Source organism: Aulostomus chinensis, chromosome 21 (genome assembly GCF_037954235.1).
Source record: "Aulostomus chinensis isolate RoL2024-O1b breed Wild chromosome 21, RoL_Achi_v1.0, whole genome shotgun sequence".
Classification (NCBI taxonomy): domain Eukaryota; kingdom Metazoa; phylum Chordata; class Actinopteri; order Syngnathiformes; family Aulostomidae; genus Aulostomus; species Aulostomus chinensis.
The window spans coordinates 6,856,065-6,877,576 of NC_141340.1; the positions used below are offsets into that span (position 1 = coordinate 6,856,065).

The 21,512-nt window shown below is 43.7% G+C and overlaps 4 protein-coding genes across 11 annotated transcripts in view; 3 read left to right on the plus strand and 1 right to left on the minus strand.

Moving 5' to 3' along the window:
* The window catches only part of LOC147241495 (tyrosine-protein kinase yes-like), a 21,207-nt gene extending 6,894 nt beyond the window's left edge, over window positions 1-14,313 (plus strand). For 2 of the 4 annotated variants that reach the window (XM_086191688.1, XM_086191691.1), the window contains exons 2-12: window positions 1,973-2,273; window positions 3,816-3,915; window positions 4,481-4,579; window positions 4,794-4,897; window positions 6,185-6,334; window positions 6,774-6,929; window positions 7,386-7,565; window positions 9,151-9,227; window positions 9,461-9,614; window positions 11,369-11,500; window positions 12,650-14,313. In XM_086191688.1, coding sequence (XP_086047814.1) covers window positions 1,973-2,273; window positions 3,816-3,915; window positions 4,481-4,579; window positions 4,794-4,897; window positions 6,185-6,334; window positions 6,774-6,929; window positions 7,386-7,565; window positions 9,151-9,227; window positions 9,461-9,614; window positions 11,369-11,500; window positions 12,650-12,858 — 1,662 coding nt within the window. In that variant the 3' untranslated portion in view covers window positions 12,859-14,313. Of the gene's footprint in view, window positions 1-1,969; window positions 2,274-3,815; window positions 3,916-4,480; window positions 4,580-4,793; window positions 4,898-6,184; window positions 6,335-6,773; window positions 6,930-7,385; window positions 7,566-9,150; window positions 9,228-9,460; window positions 9,615-11,368; window positions 11,501-12,649 lie in introns of all 4 variants that reach the window. The other 2 variants (XM_086191690.1, XM_086191689.1) reach the window with 1 other exon arrangement.
* Window positions 14,314-14,415: 102 nt separating this feature from the next.
* enosf1 (enolase superfamily member 1) lies at window positions 14,416-19,452 on the plus strand. Of its 3 annotated transcripts, XM_086192204.1 has the most exons (15): window positions 14,416-14,546; window positions 14,626-14,728; window positions 15,790-15,905; window positions 16,175-16,261; window positions 16,346-16,372; window positions 16,458-16,530; window positions 16,605-16,643; window positions 17,029-17,111; window positions 17,182-17,304; window positions 17,371-17,505; window positions 18,005-18,046; window positions 18,122-18,251; window positions 18,612-18,711; window positions 18,806-18,887; window positions 19,157-19,452. In XM_086192204.1, exons 1-15 carry the CDS (start codon window positions 14,466-14,468, stop codon window positions 19,247-19,249), a joined length of 1,314 nt encoding a protein of 437 aa, XP_086048330.1. In that variant the 5' UTR covers window positions 14,416-14,465; the 3' UTR covers window positions 19,250-19,452. The 3 variants fall into 3 exon arrangements, 2 of the variants coding, with proteins under 2 accessions (XP_086048330.1, XP_086048332.1); XR_015111063.1 differs by lacking the exon at window positions 19,157-19,452 and having other exon boundaries at window positions 18,133-18,251; window positions 18,806-18,888; XM_086192206.1 differs by lacking the exons at window positions 18,806-18,887; window positions 19,157-19,452 and having other exon boundaries at window positions 18,122-18,302.
* On the minus strand, window positions 19,311-21,383 carry tyms (thymidylate synthetase). Its single transcript, XM_086192207.1, has 7 exons — window positions 21,078-21,383; window positions 20,834-20,907; window positions 20,405-20,579; window positions 20,050-20,151; window positions 19,790-19,965; window positions 19,644-19,715; window positions 19,311-19,557 (listed from the first exon to the last, which is right to left on the minus strand). Exons 1-7 carry the CDS (start codon window positions 21,313-21,315, stop codon window positions 19,420-19,422), a joined length of 975 nt encoding a protein of 324 aa, XP_086048333.1. The 5' UTR covers window positions 21,316-21,383; the 3' UTR covers window positions 19,311-19,419.
* The window catches only part of LOC147241498 (collectin-12-like), a 50,046-nt gene continuing 49,853 nt past the window's right edge, over window positions 21,320-21,512 (plus strand). For all 3 annotated transcript variants that reach the window (XM_086192198.1, XM_086192200.1, XM_086192202.1), the window contains exon 1: window positions 21,320-21,512. The gene's annotated coding sequence lies outside the window, so the exon portion shown is untranslated.

The following is a 21,512-nucleotide window of genomic DNA, read 5'->3' on the forward strand; positions in this document are numbered from 1 at the left end:
GCGCACAGAACGAGGGAACAGACAGAGAAGCATCACAACACTTTCATATCATAAGACATTGAATTTACTGTGAAACATTAAAGCAAAAGTGCAAACCAAGAGGAGTGTGCGAAACCGTTTATTCACTCTACCTTTCTATGCCTTTGGGTACAAAATTGATTCATATATTCCCAAAAAAAAAACGACTCGTATTTTCCAGTCTTGAGAAAGCGGCTGCTAATCTCCTAGAATGTTTAATCAATCGAAAACTCAGGATGGACATTGACTAGCAAAGCACATTTGATGGAATCAGTGTGACTTTCTTCCTTTGAGACCTATGAAAATATTTGGCAATGTTTCTTTTTAAAACGAGAATCTTTTTGGATGGAATGTATTGTTAATGTTTTGGTTGCTAATTCAGGGGTCGATATTTAACTGCTAACTGTTGAGGTTTTGTTTTGTTTTTTTCCCTTTTATGGATTTTTCTTCAGAAGTATTGAAGTATTTTTGAAATGTCTGGTTTTTATGTCTTATTATTGTTAAATACTTGCACTTAAACATTAAAATATTGCTGGAAACCTGGCAATTATGAATTTTGCTGCTGCTGCTGAGCTATTAACGCTCCTCTCTCTGTCTCCTGTCTGACGATGGAGTAAAAGCCTACCGTAGTCGCCACTGAATGACGGCCTCAGCTTTCTACGACACCCGCTTTTGTTCTCGAGGTTTAAAGAGAAATTTTGGCTTGAGAGCGTTTTCGTCCAAGCCAACACTCGACGTATTGGCTGCGGATCTAACAACTGTTTTTGAATTTAATTGCTGTATTCCTTTTGAAGAGTTTTTTTTTTTTTTAAATCTGGTTTACTTTGACACATCTCCAGTGACAGACTACTCATAAAATGGGTTTGTTGAGGACTGCTGGCGTTCAGCACGAGCTCTAACCTGCAATTTAAACAGTTGGGTTTTATTTGAACAAAGTGAATCCTCGGAAGGTCTCTATGGCTGTCGATTTCCCTGGCAGCACAGCTTGAGAACTCGATGAACTCTCCATCGCGCCCCTCCCAACATCAAGGCCAGTTATAAAATCAGTGGAAGATGTATTACTGCACCAGCAGATCCTCCTTTCTTTTACCGATTGTGGCCCTGTAATTTGGAGAGCTGTCATTGCTGTCCCCAGCTGTGCTCAGTGGTTTAGTCTGCTTTCATACCCCACATCTACTCTACTCCGAATAAATGCTCCTTTTACATTTTGATCCTGGATTGTTCACCATCCTGTAATGTGCCAAAGCCAATTAACCCTGTCCGACTCCTGGCAGATGAAATTGTTCTGACCTCCCCACACTCAGTTTTCTTTACAAGCATGTCTGATTGTCTCCATATTTTCCGGGCCTTCGCCTCACAAGAGAATGCCTCAAGATGACTCTGGCCAAATTATGTTAGGAGGAGGAATGACAACCATGCAGATGGAGACACACCGATGTTTTAAATCTTCTTGCATGGTCAGGCAGAGGGCCTCAGAGAGGGCTGTTTGAACCACAACAAGGAAAATACAGGACTGATACTGGAGAGCTACTCATTTCCGAGGCTTTGGCTTTTTCTTTTTGTATGGCACGACAACACAGCTCAACAATAGGACTGATAATCACATTATGTATCCCTTCGTTTTACAAGCGTCATAGCTCAAAACATCAGCACACAATTGAATCTGTTGATTGTGACTGATTCAAAGCGGATTTAGCCGTCACCCATATGTCCCAGCTACCGCGTAGCTTAAAGTCTTAGCAGCTCCAACAATAACAACAAAACAATATCAGGTCATTAAATTTTCATTTTATGACGCATGTTTTGATGCCTACAGGACTTATGTTACAATCCCCTACCTCCCTCAGCCCTCCGCTGTATTTACGTATCATGAAAGCCGCTGATGTGATGCTGTACTCCACAATCTCCTGGCATTAAAGCGACTACTCTCTCTGTGTTGTGTCTGTCACAGCAGGGTCACACCATGGGCTGCATTAAGAGCAAAGAGGACAAAGGCCCTACCATGAAATATCGGCCAGAAAATCCCACCCAGTCAGACCCCAGTGCCACCGCGCCTCATGCGGGCCACTATGGGCCCGATCCCACCCAGCTGCAGCAAAATCAACCCCCCTCGTCCTCGTCTGGCTCTGCAGCTGCAAACTTCAACCACACCCTCACTCCGTTTGGTGGATCCTCATCTGCCATGACACCTTTTGGAGGGGCATCCTCTTCCTTCTCTGGTCCTGTGTCTAACTCCTTCTCTGGTGCTGTCTCAAGTAAGTATTATGGTGTTGTAACATTCTCAAATAATACTTCCATCCTCATACCTGCATGAAAGGATCACATATAGGGGGGAGACTCTCAGTCAGGCAGGTCCGGGTGTATGTAGAGTAGCTGGATTGAATTCATGAAGAGCTCTCATCAAGGAGGCTTCTTTGGTTCTTAGGTCAGAAATGTTCTGAGTCCGTCTGCAACGCGTAAAGTGAGTGTAGCAGTCAATAATCACTTTGGACCAGCAACACTGACGACAAGTTTAGAACTGCTCTGTTTCTTTTTACCCACTGCACAACAACGCTGCCCTCCTGGCATGTATAATAACAGACACTCCACAAAACCAGCTCTGTTTGTGCTGTTCTGTTTGCAGAACAAATTGAAACCGACCCGCTGATGCCACCCATCACAGACAGGCTCAGTGTATTTCAGGCGTAACCAACTAGTGGGGGGTTGCTGGCTTTTAACTTTGTTGGGGCATTAAAGCCCTTGCAGAGTGGTTGAGGTCACATATGAGTTCTAGGATTATAAAGGCTCATATTAATGATTTAGAATGCTTCCATGTCCCTTACCTCATTTTCCAAAGTATACAAGTTCATCATCTGCATACGTGCGAATTCTCAGGAGATTCAGCATCCATAAGGCCAACAACAAATGTTCATAGTTCTGTTTATTTTGCTTTGTTAAAGTGGTTTACCCTTTATTTCTGTTGGAATACAGTGATAAACAAACAATGATAACTCCGCTACTCTGTGACTTAAAAAAAAAAAAAGAATAACGGCAGTATTGTCTTCTTAAAGTTAAAGGGAAACAATTTCAAAAGTCGAAAAGTCAGCAGTCACGTTGCATTCAGCTGGTTGAGACCTTCAAATATCTTAATATCATGTTGCGTTCCAACATGTCAGTTTCTGGTTATTTTAACTGGCTTGTTAGCAGGTCCTGCTATCAACTCTGATCGCTCGAAATGTGTCTGAGCAGCTTACAGTGATCCTGTGAGATTGACCCTTCTTGTTTAGGTGGGATTTAGGTTGTAATCCTCCTCCATGTTGGATGATCTGAACGCAGGGGGGGCATGAAGGTGGCACTAAGGTGGCGTTTGCTTTCTGCAGGAGATAATAGGATTACTGTTGACAGCGTTGTTGTCAGCGGTGGGCTTGTGAATGTCATCTGTCTGGGAGGGTGGCTGCACAGTTGGCAGAATCATTTACAGGATGATTTACATCATAATTATGGCGCGCAAGGTTTAATTTGAGTAGAGTGTTTTGCATAATGGGCCAATACCTTGACAAAACTGTGACATATGTCAGATGAGACCCTATTAAAACTGGTGATATCATGACTTGAGTTCATTCGCGGTAATATTTCCATTCAGAGGAAGTATTCACATAATAGAATTACGAGACAAGGAAAATCAATAAATTATGAGCTCTCAGACATTGGTTAGAAATATTTATCTACTTAAATTTGACTCCTGATATGCGCCCTGGACAAGGTATTGATTTATTGATGTTGTTTCCTTGCGCTCACTGTACTTTTGCATGTTACAGGCGGCGTGACGTTCTTCGTGGCCTTGTATGACTATGAAGCCAGGACATCAGATGATCTGTCGTTTAAGAAAGGAGATCGCTTCCAGATCATCAACAATACGTAAGCATCTCTTTATCATTTTACGGGTCTTTTTATTTATGTCCTCGTCGAAGATGCAAAATGAGACGGCCATGTATGTGTTTAAGAGTTTTATTGTTGTCAGCGTTAAGCCAACCATACATCGCTGGTCCTTTCTGCTCTCTGAAGTTAAAAAGAAAAAGTAATGCAGCTGTGGAAAAATGTATTTGTGAGCTCAAGACTTCTGTTAGGTCAAATACGCAGTATATGATGTGCGTGTGCGTGTGTGTGCGTGTGTGTGTGTGTGTGTGTGTGTGTGTGTGTGTCTGCTTGGGGAAGACCTTCCTGTCATTATCTGTTTTCTTTTTTTATCTTGAAAAACACACATCTTCGTGTTGTGTTCCCTGCATTTTTTTTCTTTCTCCTTTTCCATCTCAGTTTTCTCCAACATGAAATCCCACCTCACCTTCTCGATAAAGTGGGAATAATCTTACAGCAGGCTGACTCACAAATTATTAACCATTAACTGCTGTTAAGTGATATGAGCGCCAAGCTTTGGTTGACTGTGAAATGGTGCATCTAAATCTCTCGTGTTGTCGTTCTGTAGAGAAGGCGACTGGTGGGAAGCTCGCTCCATCAACTCTGGGAAGAAAGGTTACATCCCAAGCAATTACGTGGCCCCTGCAGACTCCATACAGGCTGAAGAGTAAGTCCTTATTGCTGCTTCTTTTAACCTCGTTACTCATTCTACAGCGACTGCACCAACAGACTAATGACACTTGCATGATCTCATCTCGTGGCTTTCATCATTTGTAACAGCTTCAGACAAGCTGAAAGAATCTCTGTAATCGGATTCTGATTTTCAGCTCCTCACTTACCCAGTCTCTTTTGAGTTTGACGGGTTTGCCGTCTCTCCGCAGGTGGTATTTTGGTAAAATGGGTCGTAAAGATGCTGAGAGGTTGCTGCTTAATCCAGGGAATCATCGAGGAACTTTCCTGGTGCGAGAAAGTGAAACTACTAAAGGTGATGATCTGTTTGTCATAAATACAGAATTTATTTCAGGCGTAGGCCAGTCAAAGGTCTGGTCCACTCCTTCTCTATGGTATAGGTACAAACTACCTTGAAGAAAAGATGCTAATGCTAATTATGATGATGTAACACTGCGTTTGCCATACCATTAGAGATTCTGTTTTCAGGTTTCAAACCACACGTACAGTGACAGGTTTGTTTGTTGTTGTTTTTTTTAACATATCACATTGTGTAATGGTGCATTAATGCAGCTGAGAAGTTGTTCCCCTTTGGAGAGGTCCTTCTGTATATCCCAGTATAGAGCATTCGCTTCTCAACAAAGAAACAGGCGGCATGTTCGCCCCCAGAAAATCTGCTCCGTGTTTGCTGTCAGGACAAAAGTCATTATCTGTAATTCATCATCAATTTCATTCAATGTAATTAATAAAATTAAAGGTGAAACTTTCAACTGTTAGCATTAAAATGTAGCGAGCTAGGAGCCAGCATTGTGTTAGTCTGGTTCACTGCAGCTACATTCGCGGAATGAGTTTGCAGGTTGGTGAATTTCAGTTAACCCTCTTTACCCCCTCTGCTTTCTGTGTGCCACCGCTTTCAAAGTCCCCCTCGCATATTAAAACAATACCAAACTGCAAGCTAGCTAGCTTAGCTAGTAGCAACTACACACTGAAAATATGTTGACGAAGATTTGGGTCGTGCTCGTTTCTGTCTGTGAATATTTGTGAAGTTATATATCAAATATGAATACATGCAGTTAAGAGAGATAAATAGATTATGACTGGAACAGAAATACAAACAAGCAAGCTTTTTTTCCTACTAAATGCCAAATGATAATGGATTCACATCTCTGTGCTAGCACAGCACAGTGGACAGATGTCTAGCTAATGAGATGAAAATTCTATTAGAACCCAAAACACTAGCTGGATGCCAAAGATACAATTACATTTTATCGTAAATTTGGGGTGGTCTTTCACCCCGAATGCTGCCATGTCAAGTGATATAAACCTACTTTTAAGCTTTTCAAAATGTCCAACTCTCTAAGCGGGATATTCCCAGCTCAAACGTTCACTATGTTCTCCTGCCTTGAAGACCGGAACTTTCACCACTTCCGAAGAGAGAAATCAACTTCCAAGGATACTTTTGGACGGAACAACCGAAACTCCAACGCCGTTAATGAGTCACTGTGTCACTAATGAGTCTGCTGTAATCCTCTTTGAAGCAAACCCGATAGAATATGAAGCCGTCTGAATCAATTCAGTTGAATGAGGAATGTTTTGTCTCCAGGTGCTTACTCTCTCTCCATACGTGACTGGGATGAAACCAAAGGAGACAATGTGAAACACTACAAGATCCGCAAGCTCGACAACGGGGGCTACTACATCACCACACGGGCGCAGTTTGACACGTTACAGAAGCTTGTCAAACACTACACAGGTATGAAATGTGCCACACTTCCCATTCATTCATTATTCATCGCATTCTTTCATCCCTTCACCAGGAGTTATCCTAAAAATTGCTCCCATCTGCTATTCTGTGCCCCCGGAGCGCCACAAAAGAAGATGATTAGCTGTTAATTTTCATAACAATTGGTGGCTCAGCGATGATTTGGAGTCTACGGCTTGAGAAGGTTAAATCTCTGTGACCCCACTTCATTTTAATCTCACTCTAGAGAGGGTTCCGTGTGTTAAAAAGCCACTTCATCTCATTTATATTTCATCACAGTTAGTACGAGCGCGTCTAAATTCATCCACTCAAGTAGAACGAGTTGATGCATGAAACCAGAATGAAACTGCTGCCGGTTCAGAGCCTAACGTGGGCGTGTGTGTGTGTGTGTGTGTGTGTGTGTGTGTGTGTCTGTCTGTCTATACCTCAGAACATGCAGACGGACTTTGCCACAAGCTGACCACGGTTTGCCCCACTGTCAAGCCTCAGACCCAGGGGCTCGCTAAAGACGCCTGGGAGATTCCTCGGGAGTCCCTGCGGCTGGAGCTCAAACTGGGTCAGGGCTGCTTTGGAGAGGTCTGGATGGGTAAGAACAAGATAGACAACCAGGAAGAGGCCTCCTGGCATCAGAGATTGTTTTAGGATTTGGGTGTAGCCATCTAAACAGGAAAATCAACCGAATTACATGGAGGAAGTACAGCAGCTATGTTGAACACACACTCATAATTGTCTATTTATCGTCTCTATTTTGGTGAACTATCCACTTCCTGTAGTTGCTTCCTCTGTTTGTGTACTATCTTAATCTCCAGAGATGGCCTCACTCAGGAGGACAGCTCCAGACACGCGTAATTGTTCCCTTTTTGAACTTAAATCTGCCCATCCATGCGATAACGCCTGTCAGGGAGATTTCCTACAGGAATACGGCACATGCATGACGGCGTGTGTCTGAGCAATTACAAAGCCTAATTAGTGATATTGTCTCGCTCCCATCCCATTACCAACGCTGATTACCCCTGTGGGCTTTTCTCTCCCATTCATGCAGGCACGTGGAACGGCACCACCAAGGTGGCCATAAAAACGCTAAAGCCGGGAACCATGTCACCGGAGGCCTTCCTCCAAGAAGCTCAGATAATGAAGAAACTCCGACACGACAAACTGGTGCCTCTTTACGCTGTGGTGTCGGAGGAGCCCATCTATATAGTCACGGAATACATGGCTAAAGGTACCTGCAACACACCTGAGAGCTGCATCTTTAATCAGTGACTAAACTGATTTCTTAGAAAAACACTCAGCTGTTTCACGACACCCGCCGAGGTCTATTTTTAGACAGAGAAAGGCGTGATATAATCAAGCCTGAGCCTGTAAATGTCTAAAGTTCTCAGGCATGACATTAATCAAGCTGCCTGGTGTTTCAGGCGCAGCAGTGATGTCAGACCTGATGATTACCTTTAAGGAACACACCAACTTTTTGGAAAATATGTTTATTTGCTGTACCAAAAGCCAAGAATAAAAAAACGAAGAGAAATAGAAAGCAGATAATTCTGCTCCCTTTTGTGCCTATACTAGGGAGCTGAGATCCAGAGAGTCGTAGCTAGTTAGCTTAGCACAATGAATAGTAGTGGATGGGAGGTGGTATGTGTTATGTTTGTTAAAGGAAATCAGAAATAGGTTTTTGAGGACAAGCGGGCCATCAGAAGTCATCAGATAAGGTTCAGGATCTTGGTTTCTTCTGAAGTAATCATCCTAATCCTCTCTCACAAAGTCGGCCATGATTAGCAGCTGTCGCCCTTCTAGTCGTCAACAAACACTTTCTTTTGTTTCAATGGTGCTTTAGAGGTGCTCCATCAAATCATTACGCCAAGTCCAGGAAAGTAGTTCCAGCTTTGTGTCTGATTCTTTAATTACAGTGTGACATAACGGGAATTGTTCTATTAATACATGCCAATTTGGAAAAAAAAATGGATTTGATGACTTTTGACGGATGCATGCTAAAACTTCTCACCGACTATTATTTATTGTGCTAAGCTAACTCGCGGTCTCTGTTTGTGTCAGCTCCCTAAGGCACACACAGAGGACATAAAGGGAATCTATCTTCTTGTCTGGCTCCGGGAAGGATGGATGGTCCCAGGAACTTGGGAAAAGAATTTTTGGGAAAAAAAAAAAAGCAAAACAGCATCAAGCCAGAGCGTTTAAACCTCTAGTTTTCAGGCATGAAATTGATCGAGCTGCCTTGGTTTCCTTAAAGGAAAAGTGTCATTTCTATGGAAGTTTTCATGAATATGCTTAGCAGATTGAATGTCCTTGAAATTCCCTCGTGATTCCATGAGGTTGAAAATGGTACGTTTGATTGAAAACTGCAGTCGTTTTGTGGGAGACTTCCATGGATTCAGCTGTAACGCGTTTCTTTTTTTTTCTTTTTTTACGAGAGTATCAGATTTATAAGCGCGTGTGTGTAAATGTTAACTCCGACATATGCCTCCATGTGTGTGAGCGCCTGCAGCTCCTTGATCTACTGCTGTGGTATTTTTCCACAGTTCCTCTTCTCTTTCTGCAGATAAACACTGTTTCTGATGGACATTTAATGAGAAATACTGATTAGATGTCACTGTAAATCAAACACCAACTCCCAGGCATGCTTCATTTGATATTCAGTATAATTGTCTAGGTAAGTATAGTGAGAATTTAGGGCTTAATGGAAATATTTAACATTCTGTACAGGGGTGAATTAGTATGCAGCTGCTATCACGGTCCTTTCATTGCACCTACAGCATTTATGACTTCTCTCTGTGGCGGATCCTGTTTTATAGGGAGCTTGCTTGATTTCCTCAAAGAAGGCGATGGAAAATTCCTGAAGCTTCCCTTATTGGTGGACATGGCTGCACAGGTGAGAGGAATCACAAGTACCTGCATTCACAGCGATTTTTAGTCTTTGTGTCAGGAGGTTCTATTTTAAGCGTCTGGTTTTCCAAAAAAGAAACGAAAGCCTCAGGTAAACACGTCTTCCTCTGCTAGATTGTTGCTTTTTCATTATTTGTCTGCTTGATGTTTCCCCAGCGCCAGCAGCTAAAAATTATTTACTGAAGAGGTATGAGATGCTGTCAAATATTTGTTTTTTAGATCGCTGACGGCATGGCGTTCATCGAGAGGATGAACTACATCCACAGGGACCTGAGAGCTGCCAACATTCTTGTGGGAGACAACCTGGTGTGCAAGATCGCTGACTTTGGTCTGGCCAGGTTGATAGAGGACAACGAGTACACAGCCAGACAAGGTGGGTGCGCAAACGCCCTGGAAGGGAGGTGTCAGCGTAGAAATGGACAGCGGTGACCTCACAGTTGCCCTGTCACGGTCAGTTAGGATCATATTGAAAACCAGATGAGTCTTTTCTATCTAATTAGTCCTGCTTTTCACACCGATAGACAAAATGTTTCTTTCTGCATCCCCAGGGGGTTGACTGCACGTTTATTCCATCATCTGCACAGACTCATACACCACTGGGGAGTGTTCTGTCTGACAAAATGTGCTAACTTGCTTATTTTTTTTCTTGATTTTTGTGCTTCAATCATGAATGGGAAGGTGGAATGTTTCCTTTTCGGTCTGTTTTAATCATTTATTGGAGAGCTCAGATGGGGGTGGGGGTTCTTACTTTTTTTCATATTTGTCAAAATGTACACATATTTATTCCAGCCATCCATTTTCTACCGCTTACCCTGTTAAGGGTCACGGGGGGCTGGAGCCTATCCCAGCAGCCTTCAGGTGAGAGGCGGGGTTCACCCTGGACAGGTCACCAGTCCATCACAGGACCAACACATAGAGACAGACAACCATTCACACTCACAGTCACACCTACGGTCAATTTAGAGTATCAATCAGCCTCGTCCCCTCTTGATGTTTTTGGACTGTGGAGGAAGCTGGAGTACCAGAGAGAACCCACACAGGAACAGGGAGAACATGCAGACTCCACACAGAAAGATCCCGTGCTGGAGCCGGGACTCGAACCTGGAATCTTCTTGCTGTGAGGCCACAGTGCTGACCACTGCACCACTATACCACCTAATATTTATTCCATATTTTCTTTCAAAAAGATGTGTGTTTTCACAGCAAATGTGTGGGAAACTGGGACTTAAAAGACTTGAGTTACACTTCAGTTGGACTTGTCCCTCAAAGGCTTGAGATTTGACTCGGCTGTGGGACTTGCAATAGACTTTGTCCTGCATTAAAGGACACTGGATCAGCAACACCTGAGAACACGATCAGAAGAGGTCAGGCACTTGTTGATATGAATGCTAACGTGAGGCTAGCAAATACATTGGCTCTACTGTATTAGTTCTGTGCTAGCTTGCCGCTGGCTTTATGAGGATGATAGCTTTTAATTGTTGGTTAAAAATCGTTTCCAGTGCTGACATTGCTATGACAACTGAAGTTGTTTCTGTGCCACCAACTGCTCGCTAACTTAAATTGAGAGAAAGGCATAATTAAGGAAATTGGGGTGTGTGACTCATTCCCCCCTCCCATTCAGACAGAGGCTGCCATCTAAGGTGCCCAGCGGCCCATTAGGAGCAATTAGGAGCTCGGTGACACGCTAACCTGGTTGCTAAGGAGCCGAGGGATTGATCCATCCTACAAGTCCTAGCCAGGCCTGGCCCAGTGGCTATGAGTTAGTTATCCTGCATGTAGACTGAGCAGAATCTCTAAAGGGCTGAGTTTTATTGCTCATGAATTTGTTTTTGGATGAAAGAAACAAAGAATGGGAGAGAAAAAAATGCCCTGTTTCTTTTACATTATTATTATTATTATTATTTATTCCATTGTCTGTTTTATGTTCAGCTTATAAGCTTTTGTTTTTTTGATTTATGAGCCAGAATTCCCAGAAACAATGAAATCTATGGGAAGGGGGGAAAAAAATGTTTTTGATGATGTCATTCTTGGTGAGTGTGGCCTGAGGCTTCCTGGAGCTGACTCTAGAAATGGACACGTGCGCCCTCTAGTGGTGTAACCTCTCCTCTGCTTTCCATCACATCCCAGGAGCCAAATTCCCAATTAAATGGACGGCACCGGAGGCAGCTCTGTACGGTCGATTCACCATCAAGTCAGACGTCTGGTCCTTTGGCATATTACTCACCGAGCTCGTCACCAAAGGCAGAGTACCCTACCCAGGTAAGTGACACACACTCCTTCACACACACTCAAAACAAAATGAGATTCGCCGTTGGAGTTATCGGCTTCCTGTCTGTCAGGAGACGTCAGGCTGGCGTGCTTGTTAATGTGGCAGGATGAAGTGAAGCCGTCTGACATCGTCTGTGCTGGTGGTTTATGGCTCTGCGGGGGACGCCGACATCCACACATGCACACACACATGCAGTGATGCCCATACACACATGCACGTCTGAGATTAGATGAGGCCATCTGGTGGGGGACGATCAGGAGATTGAACACCACTCTTGTTTATAACCATCTGTCAGACTGACATTGCCCGGGGTGGCAGCGCCTGCAGGGCTGTGCAGCTCCGCTCTCATGTCCTGTTGAAACTGTTCATATATTTGTACTTGTATTCATTATTTGTACAACAAAAATTTCAATCCAAAGGGATTTATTTGTAAAAAAATATATATGACGAATTGCCACAAGATCTTCAATCCATGGACATGAAATATATTGATTTCATTGTAAGAGTACACAACAGTGAGAATCAAACCTCACAATGAACTCGAACTGAGAGATTTGGACAGAACAAGAGCGCTGGACTCACGATGCCAGCAGGAGAGCAGACAAGGCTGTTGTGTTCTTCTGTTTTTAAGGATATCACCGCCACGGCTCAGTTTGCTCACACTGATATAAAGTTTCCTGCTGCTGCCGCGTTAAATTTTGCAAACAGGTTTGTAACGCTGGCACACAAACACAGAGTCGAGGGCTCTTGTCCAGCTGAGAAACGAATGCATTTAAGTAATATGAGTTGAGATGCATCCCCTTATCACTCCATTCTTTTAAGATGTCAGCTTCCACCGTCAACCACAATATTGCTGCCCTGCTTTCGAGGGAGTCCTGCTAGGACTCTTCACTTCATTGTGTCTGAGTCTTGAACATCTAAAGCCAATTTAAAAAATCATAAATTGATGTGAAATGTGATACAATCAATGGAATTCTTAAAAAAATAATAATAATCCGGGAATATTAATTGATGAAGGAAATTATTATTAACTGCAGCCCAAGGCTACTTTTTTGGTATGAAAGGAAAAAGGTTTACTTTAAAACAGATCTAGTGAAGAAAAAAGTAGCAGATATCGATGAATGTCTGGTTTCCCTCAGGCATGGTGAACCGGGAGGTGCTGGAACAGGTGGAGCGAGGTTACCGCATGCCCTGCCCCCAGGGGTGCCCCGAGTCCCTGCACGAGATGATGAAGCTCTGCTGGAAGAAGGACCCAGACGAGAGGCCCACCTTCGAGTACATCCAGTCCTTCCTGGAGGATTATTTCACCGCCACAGAGCCTCAGTACCAGCCTGGAGAGAACCTATAGCTGGCGTCTCCTCCTGGACCGGATACTCAATAAGACTGGGAACCAGGACGATCAGTCATATCAACCACTACATGCTCTACCTGATCTTAACTGTTCAGTCTTGCCTACTTTATTGTTTTATGTTGTTTTTATTCATGGTACTATTCAAGTCTTAGCCGTGTGCATCTTTAATTTCACCATCATGTGCGGAAACTGTGGTTGTGGGCACATATACGGAGAAAAAAAACCAAACACGGATGACAATGTTCTAAATATGCTACATGTGGGTTCCCGGGTTGCTGTAAAATAAGCTGTGATCCGACTACGTGATGGTCTCTCACTCAATCTTCCTCCATATTGTATTATTTTCAGGTAAATTATGAATCAAAACATAATTATTGACATAGATAATATATGAAACGACAAGGGAGAGGCTCTCAGGGGATTTACAGTCATTACCACAGTCCAGTTCCATGTTTCATACAAGAGTCCCTCAGGCCTTTCTCGTCTTCTTCGGTGCATTTTGATTTTCAGTATTCTACCCTTTATTTTTAAGGAACTTTTGGGGAAATGCACTTATATTCCATCCCTCCTAGATTCAGAAAAGAAGAGAGTCTTCTCTTATCTGCGTATTCATTAAGGAAGTTGAAACCCACAGGAACTAGCTAGTTAGCTTAGCACACTGAATAGTAGTGAATGGGAATTGTTAGCGTAGCTCTGTCAAAATCATCAAACACGCTTTTCCTGCAAATGGTCTTTGCCTGCATTAATATAACTTGGGTTGCGCAAAACATTTGTTTCGAAATCATACAATGGAATATCGCTAACACTTCATATCCACTTCTATTCATTATGCTCAGCTAACTAGCACACATCTTATTATCTGGCTGTGTTGCAGGATGACAAATAAGTGCAACCCCCCCCCCCCGTTCTTTTCAGTATTCATATCACGGCTTGATTTGAAGAGTCATCGCAGTCCGTCACGCTTCATATAACAAGGTCATAATTCCCACCGTCTGATCAGCCTTGGTTGTATAATCTCACTGTTTTCACACGGAAATTATTACATAAATAATAATAAATTTTAAAAAAAACACGGTTAAACAGCAGTGAAAGCTTTGGACTTCAATCCCTCCCCGAGATGAGTTTTTTTGGTTGTCGAATGATCCATAAAACAACAAAGCCACCAGACGTGCTGGAAACAAGCTGTAAAATGTGACTGAACCCTGGAACTCTTCTATGTACATGCATGTAAAGTGGCTCTTTGTATTGCAATATTACCTTCTTTTAAAAAAAAAAAGATTTTTCTCTTTGCATTTCCTTCCTGTATGGACTCATCAGGACAGTATTTTAGAGGAAATAACACTAGTTGAGCTTGTAAAGTCTTTGTATATTATGAAATCCTCATTTTATAAGGTTATTGATGACATGGACAAGGATGCTAACTGTATTTGGGAGGGAGGGGATTTGTACAATAAAGGTTTTGAGTTTATAAAGTTAAGTGCTTTTTATAAATGAGATGTTTTGCGTCTTTAAGAGTGGTGAGTGATTAAGCCAATAGCGGAGGGGAGTGGGTGGGATTAACTCCTGAGAAACTACTCACACGGTCTCGGCAAACTTTGTTCAAAATGTTGCATAAAATTTTAAAATTGACAGTTAAAGATGTGAGATTCCCAACATCTTTGGAGCAGCACGGTTCAGACGCCATGGTGAGAAGCCTGCAGGTGTAGTCGTGTTTCCTGCGTGTGTGTGAACTCAGCACCGTAACAACACCTCCCTCAACTGCAGCACACCGACCCGGACTACTCAGCCGCCTATGTGGTCCTCGACACGGACAGCGGGGCGAAAGGCTTCGGCCTCACTTTCACTCTGGGAAAAGGCACAGAGATCGGTGAGATTCACGTGATGACATCGGTAAAGTTGCTTTACAACCAACAAGAAACTCTGCCGAGACAGTTTGTGTTGTTGCTGCTTTCACGTGATCGGCGGAAACTCGGATTGTTTTTATAATCTGAAATATTTTCGAGTGAAATCCAATTTTTTTTTATTGTTGTGAATTAAATTGAACCAAAACAGCTTCTTCTATAACAATTATTTGCTAGTTAAACCTAATAAAACATAAAAGAGGTGCATCATTGAGTTATCAAGCAAATGGTGTAAGTTTGGTGAAACTTGGTCGGGGAAGGTAAGTCGCCCTTCTATATATATTTTAAAGAATCCGTCTGAAGATTTCAGCACCAAAATAAAAGATTAATTAGGTATAGATTTTACAGAAATTAAGGCAATATATCGCACCCTTGCCCTTTGACCCCGACCCCAAAATCAAAATCATCCAAAAAAAATCATCAAATTCATCAAAATTGATGAATGCAATCTGATTTGATTGATTAATTACAAAACCTGCTGTTTGATAATTTTCAATCAATGAAGAGCCCACATATTTATTCACATTCAGCTGTATTATAAAAAAAATAAATATTTGAAATAGCCACTGCTTCTTCTCCCTATTTATCCACTAAAATAATCATCAAACACCCTGAATGAATACCTAACACACAGTTTGAAGTCTTTCTGCCACAACAAAAAGATTTTTTAGGAGTGAACACATGTACCCTCTAAAATTTCCATATTTTAGGTATTGATGACTGATATTTTTAGAGATGCAATAGTGTTCCAGCAGCATCAAGAAGAATAATTAGTTAATAATACAAATCTGTTGAGGTTCAGCCAGATAATACTGGAAGAAGTTTCACTAAGGAATACCAGGAAGTTGGTCACATTTCTGTATTCATCCCAGGATATCATTCCTTTACTGCTCCTCCAGTGTGCAAAGGTGAACCCTCCGCTGCCACCTTGTGGTTAAAACGTTGCATCGTTTCAGACACTAAATGCATTCTTCAGAAGGTTACATGCTCCTGGGAGTCTTGATTGTAGCTGAATGTGGTCCTGCAGTGCTGTGTGCTGTGAAGGCTCTGGCAGGTCTGGTCATCGGGAAATCCTTGGAGGAGATCGTGAGCGACTTCCGTGGATTTTACCGCCTCCTGACCAGCGACGGCCAGATGAGATGGGTGAGAGAACGCTGGACCCTTCAGCCTGTGACATCATATTCACAAACACTGGCAGTAGTTTGTTTGTACTCTAATAATACGGAGAAAGAACTCGTGAATTTGAGCGTTTTGTTTTTCTAAGGGCAAAGAAAAAGCTGATCTAGAATCAGACGAGATTCTATTTCAGCACACTTTTAACTTCATCTCTCATCTTCACATCCATTCAATCTTGATTCCTGTTTTTGGTTCTCCACACTCTGCCTGTTCCGTGTGACCTTTAATTTACACAGTTAGGCCCAGAGAAGGGTGTGGTCCATCTGGCCACTGCTGCCATCTTGAATGCTGTGTGGGACCTGTGGGCGAGGGCAGAGGGCAAGGTTTGGCCTTTGTTATACATCATTTCCTGTCCCATCATGACTCTTGACTATGACTCACCACCTGCTGTTATACCCCCCCGGCAGCCCCTGTGGAAGCTGCTTGTTGACATGGTGAGTGGCAGGAAAATTTAGATGATTCTTAGAAGTGTTCACCAGGGGAAAACTCTTTTTTTGTTGTTTTTGTTTGTCGAATCAGGATCCCAAGAGGCTTGTTTCATGTATCGACTTCAGATACATTACTGATGTGCTCACGGAGGAGGAGGCGCTAGGTGAGACTGCTTTATATCAAGTACATTTACAGAAGTGGCAGAACGATGCTCTTGCTCACTCTTTTTCTCTTCAGATATTCTCATGAAAGCGCAGCAGGGGAAGCAGCAGAGAGGTGAGCACGCTGAAAAGCATTTTAGCTGGAGATCTACGACGTCTCTATTAAAAGAACATGCCGACTTTTTGGTAAATAAGCTTATTAGCCATTCTTCCTAGAGCCAGACAATAAGACAGATACCCTTGTCTCCTCTGTATTGAATTATATATGACTGCTAGTTAGCTTAGCGTGATGAACGGTACGAGATGAGAAATGTTAGCATACCACCGTCTTGCCCACTCTAAAACCTGTTTTATGTTGTTTGATAAAGATATGCTAACACTTACCATCCACCGCCACTCATTGTGCTAAGCTAACTAGCCTTCAGCCAGTTCAGTTGGTAGAGCAGCAACTAAGCATATATCTTAACAAGTGGTCGTGAGCCGCGTCTTCGTCCTGACAGAGGACCAGATGCTGAGAGAGGGCTACCCTGCTTACACCACCTCCTGCGCGTGGCTCGGATACTCGGACCAGCAGCTCAAACAGGTTCTTGCTCTATAAAATACCCACTGGGCCGACTCCTGTTTGAATAATGTGTGTCTGTATGTTTCTGAAGCTCTGTGCAGACGCGCTTAAAAGTGGTTGGACCAAGTTTAAAGTGAAAGTTGGCGCCGATTTAGAAGATGACTTACGCAGATGTCGTCTCATAAGGCAAATGATTGGACCCACTAACACACTGGTGAGTTTATTTTGGCCTGAAGGGTTTTGTATCAGTTAACAGCAGGCTGAAGCCTCTCTGTGTCAGATGATTGATGCCAACCAGAAGTGGGACGTAGGCGAGTCTATCAGCTGGGTTTCCAGCCTGGCAGAGTTCAAACCTCTGTGGATTGAAGAACCCACATCTCCAGACGACATCCTGGGTCACGCTACTATTTCGAAGGTTGGATTGGTCCTTTGTTACTCATTTAGACTCTTAAAGGAACACTGCATACGTATAAGTCATCCTCCCCAGAGCCAGACAAGAAGACAGATACCCTTTTCTCCTGTGAGTGAGCATTTAGCTCAGCGGAGTGAATGTTAGTGGACAGGTAGGTTAGCATACCTCCATCAGTAGTATGCTACTAACCAAGTGCTTGTTGTCATCATGGCTGACTTCATAAGAGAGAATGAGGAGGATCACCTCTGAACAAAGTTCAAGACCCTAAACTTTATATATTTGTGGAAAAGTGGAACGACAGGCTTCAGAAGCTGAGGGGCATGCTAATCTGCTTGTCCAACACCATTCCTTGTGCTAAGCTAACTAGCGGTAAGCTGCTGTTCTACACTGAATGCACTCAGAGAGAGAAGGGTATGCATCTTGTCTGGCTCTGGAGAAGATGGACAAGAAACAAAATTCTCCAGAAGTTGGTGTGTCCCCTTTAAAGTGATGCATGTTACAGGCTTTGGCTCCCCTTGGCATCGGTGTGGCGACAGGCGAGCAGGTTAGCACTCGCGTTGGTTCTTCCTGTGAATCGGTGATGAAATATTTCCTTGGTAAGAGTCCTTTTCCTCCCTAGTGTCACAACAGAGTGATGTTCAAGCAGTTCCTCCAGGCCGAGGCCCTGCAGTTCGTCCAGATAGACGGCTGCCGGCTGGGCAGCGTCAACGAGAACCTGGCTGTGCTGCTGATGGCTCACAAGTTCCAGGGTAGGAAGTTCTAACATGACAGCTGCCAGCAGAGTGAGAAGTAAATAAATGGTGTGTTTCTTTTTCTCTTCTAAAACGGTTCAGTGTCTCATTTTAGTTTTCCTACTGTTCTTAGCAAAAGTTGTCATTTGATGATTTTCAGGATCAACAGGCAGGAGGGGGGGAAAAAAAATAAAGAGAGAGATGAGATCCAGAAACAGGAAGTGATTAGAAAAATGAAGAGCTTGTAAAAAAAGACTGGGTTACATTCAGTTTGTGGTAATAGTTGCAGATCTGAATTTGAAAGAAAAGGTTAAATCTTCTCTTACTGATCGGCTTTAAATGTCTCCATAGTAACCGCGCACCCATCTCTCTCTCCAGTGCCCGTCTGTCCCCACGCCGGAGGTGTCGGCCTCTGTGAGCTGGTCCAGCATCTGATTCTGTTTGACTACATCTGTGTGTCTGCCAGTCTCACTAACAGGTAAGACTTGGGGGGGAGGGGGAGGGGGGATTCCCAGTTCAGTCCTTTGAACTAAAGATGATCACCCCCCCCCCCCCCCCCCCCCCCCCCACAGAATGTGTGAATATGTCGACCATCTCCACGAGCACTTTACCAGTCCAGTGGTGATTTGTGGCGCCTGCTACACGCCCCCAAAGGTTAGTGATGTCATAACCCAGTTAGACCTGAGGCAACGTCTTCATTTGAGGTGTTTTAAATAATGATTTCATGAACAGCGGGGCAAAGGCAAGTCATTCTATATCTTTTGTTTACGTGTCTATCTTCTACAAAATAAAGGTTTTAGTGGACTTTATTCTATTCTTCTCAGTAAACCTCATTCTGTAGTCTAAGATCCTGGGCGATATTTCCTCCCTGGACTCGGCTGACGCGGTCCCCTTTTATCTTCCCGTTTGTGTGCTCCACTCAGGATCCTGGCTACTCTTGCGAGATGCTGGAATCGTCAGTGCAGAGACACGAGTACCCTGGAGGAGACGTATGGAAGCTGCACGCGACCAAATGAGGACTTGCACTTGTTTAAATTTACCACTGGAATTCCAGACAAGCCAATAAAACTGCAGAGCTCAATACTCATTAATGTATTTATAGAAAATTGTTTTTAAGATAAAAGATTTCTGAAAGACAGAAGATACAAAAGGAAAACACAAGTTATCACCAGACAAATGCGCTCAGTCACACGGCCATCTCCATCTTGATGGCAGGGTGAGGCTTGTAGTCGCAGATTTCAAAGTCTTCCGCACGGAAATCGTCGATATTCTCCACTTTCCTCAGGATATTCATTTTGGGGAAGGGGCGGACTTCTCTCTGGAGCTGCAAATATTCAGATTGACGAGTTTGTTTGAATTAAAGCAGGGAGACGAGAGTGATCGGGAGCAGTTTTTTTTAATGCAGCGTACCTGTAGTTTAAGAGGTTCGATGTGGTTGCTGTAGATGTGAGCGTCTCCCAGGGTGTGGACAAAGTCGCCAGGCTGAGGAAGCAGACGAGAAATGAGGACATTTCACGGCGGGACTGATTAGGAGTTCGAGAGGAGCCTATCGTCACCTTGAGCCCCGTGATGTGAGCGATCATGTATGTGAGAAGAGCGTAGCTGGCGATATTGAAAGGCACTCCCAGGCCAATGTCGCCAGAGCGCTGGTAGAGCTGGCAGGACAGCTCGCCGTCGCACACGTAGAACTGGCAGAGGGCGTGGCAGGGAGGCAGAGCCATGAGGGGCAGATCTACACCAACAGGCACAAACAACAATAATCAAACACTCAAATCACACAAAGGAACGCTTGCGTTTGAACTGCTGCCTGCTGCACCTTTGGGGTTCCACGCACACATGATGATCCGTCTGTCCTCGGGATTATTTTTGATGGTGTCGATGATTTTCTGCAGCTGGTCAACGCCCCGCCCTGTGTAGTCTGTCAAAGGAAATCAAGAAAAGGGAGTTTTTAGTCACATAACAGTGTTGTTGCTGTGCAACATTCACACCCAAATTCTGCATGCAGGTGTTAAAGAGGACACCGGCCCTTTGAATGTCTGAATATAAAAGCCTGAATTGGCTCAACTCGTTCTTTAACGATTGGCAGAAAATGTGTGCTGATGCAAAAACAATGACTGAAATCAAAAGTGCTGAAATCTGCTCGACCCCCGTGCGGAGTACTAGATCTGTACCTGCGTGCATGTTTGTGTACTCGGCACCAAAATGCCTCCACTGGAACCCGTACACAGGCCCCAGGTCGCCCTCCTCTCGGTCCGTGAAACCACACTTGTCCAGGAAGCTGCGGGATCCATTAGCGTCCCAAATCTTCACCCCTTTCTCAGAGAGCTCCTTGGCGTTGGTCGACCCCTGAGACACAACAAATCTCAGAGACGTGCTCGCTGGGTTTGGGTGTAAAAGAGTCAGCTCAGCCTTTGGGCTATGAAGCAGTGCTCTTCACTTATTTCGGTTTTCAACTTAATTATTGCAGTTTTTTTTGTTTGCTCAATTGACTGTCAACAGATTTCATATGGATTCACTTTTTTTGTACGCAGTGATAAAATTAGAAATTGACATCCTAATGCAACATAACACACAAAGTAATAATAATAATGATGATTCACCTTGATGAACCACAGCAGCTCCTCAAGGATCCCCCTCCAGAACACTCTCTTGGTTGTCAACAGAGGAAACTGATCTACAAAACAGGAACAGAAAAAGTCAACGAACGTGTGTGCAGCTGCTTGGTCAGGTGCAATGCGGTGAGTTTAGTGAGACACGTCACGCTGCTTCTGTTTCACCGTTAATAGTAAGACTTTACTCACTAGACTCCTCATTAATATAAAGAATATTAGTTTCCAGACTCACCCCGGAGGCTGTATCTGACCTGAGCACCGAACACAGAGATGACTCCTGTACCGGTCCGGTCCCCTTTCTTGCGGCCGTGCTGCAGAACGTACTCCACCAGGTTCAGGTAACCGCGTTCATCATTGAATAGCCCCGGAACACTCTTCGTCTCCCCGGCCGCTGCCTGTGTCTCCCCCGCTATCGTGCAGCCGTTTTCTCCGGAGAGCTGCCCCGTCTGGATTTCTAAAGTGGCGGGCATTTCGTTGTCGGGACGTTGTCTCAGAATGCGGGCTTTTCTGAAGTGAAGTCCCGGGTCGTAGCAGGAAAGACTCGCGAGAAGAACAAAAAAAAAGCGCGGCCATTTTTTTCCTTTTTTTTTTGTGTGCAAAAAACTTTAAACCATACCGGACCAGTTACAGTCAGCTTCAGCCAGTAGGGGAGAATCAAATTCCTCAG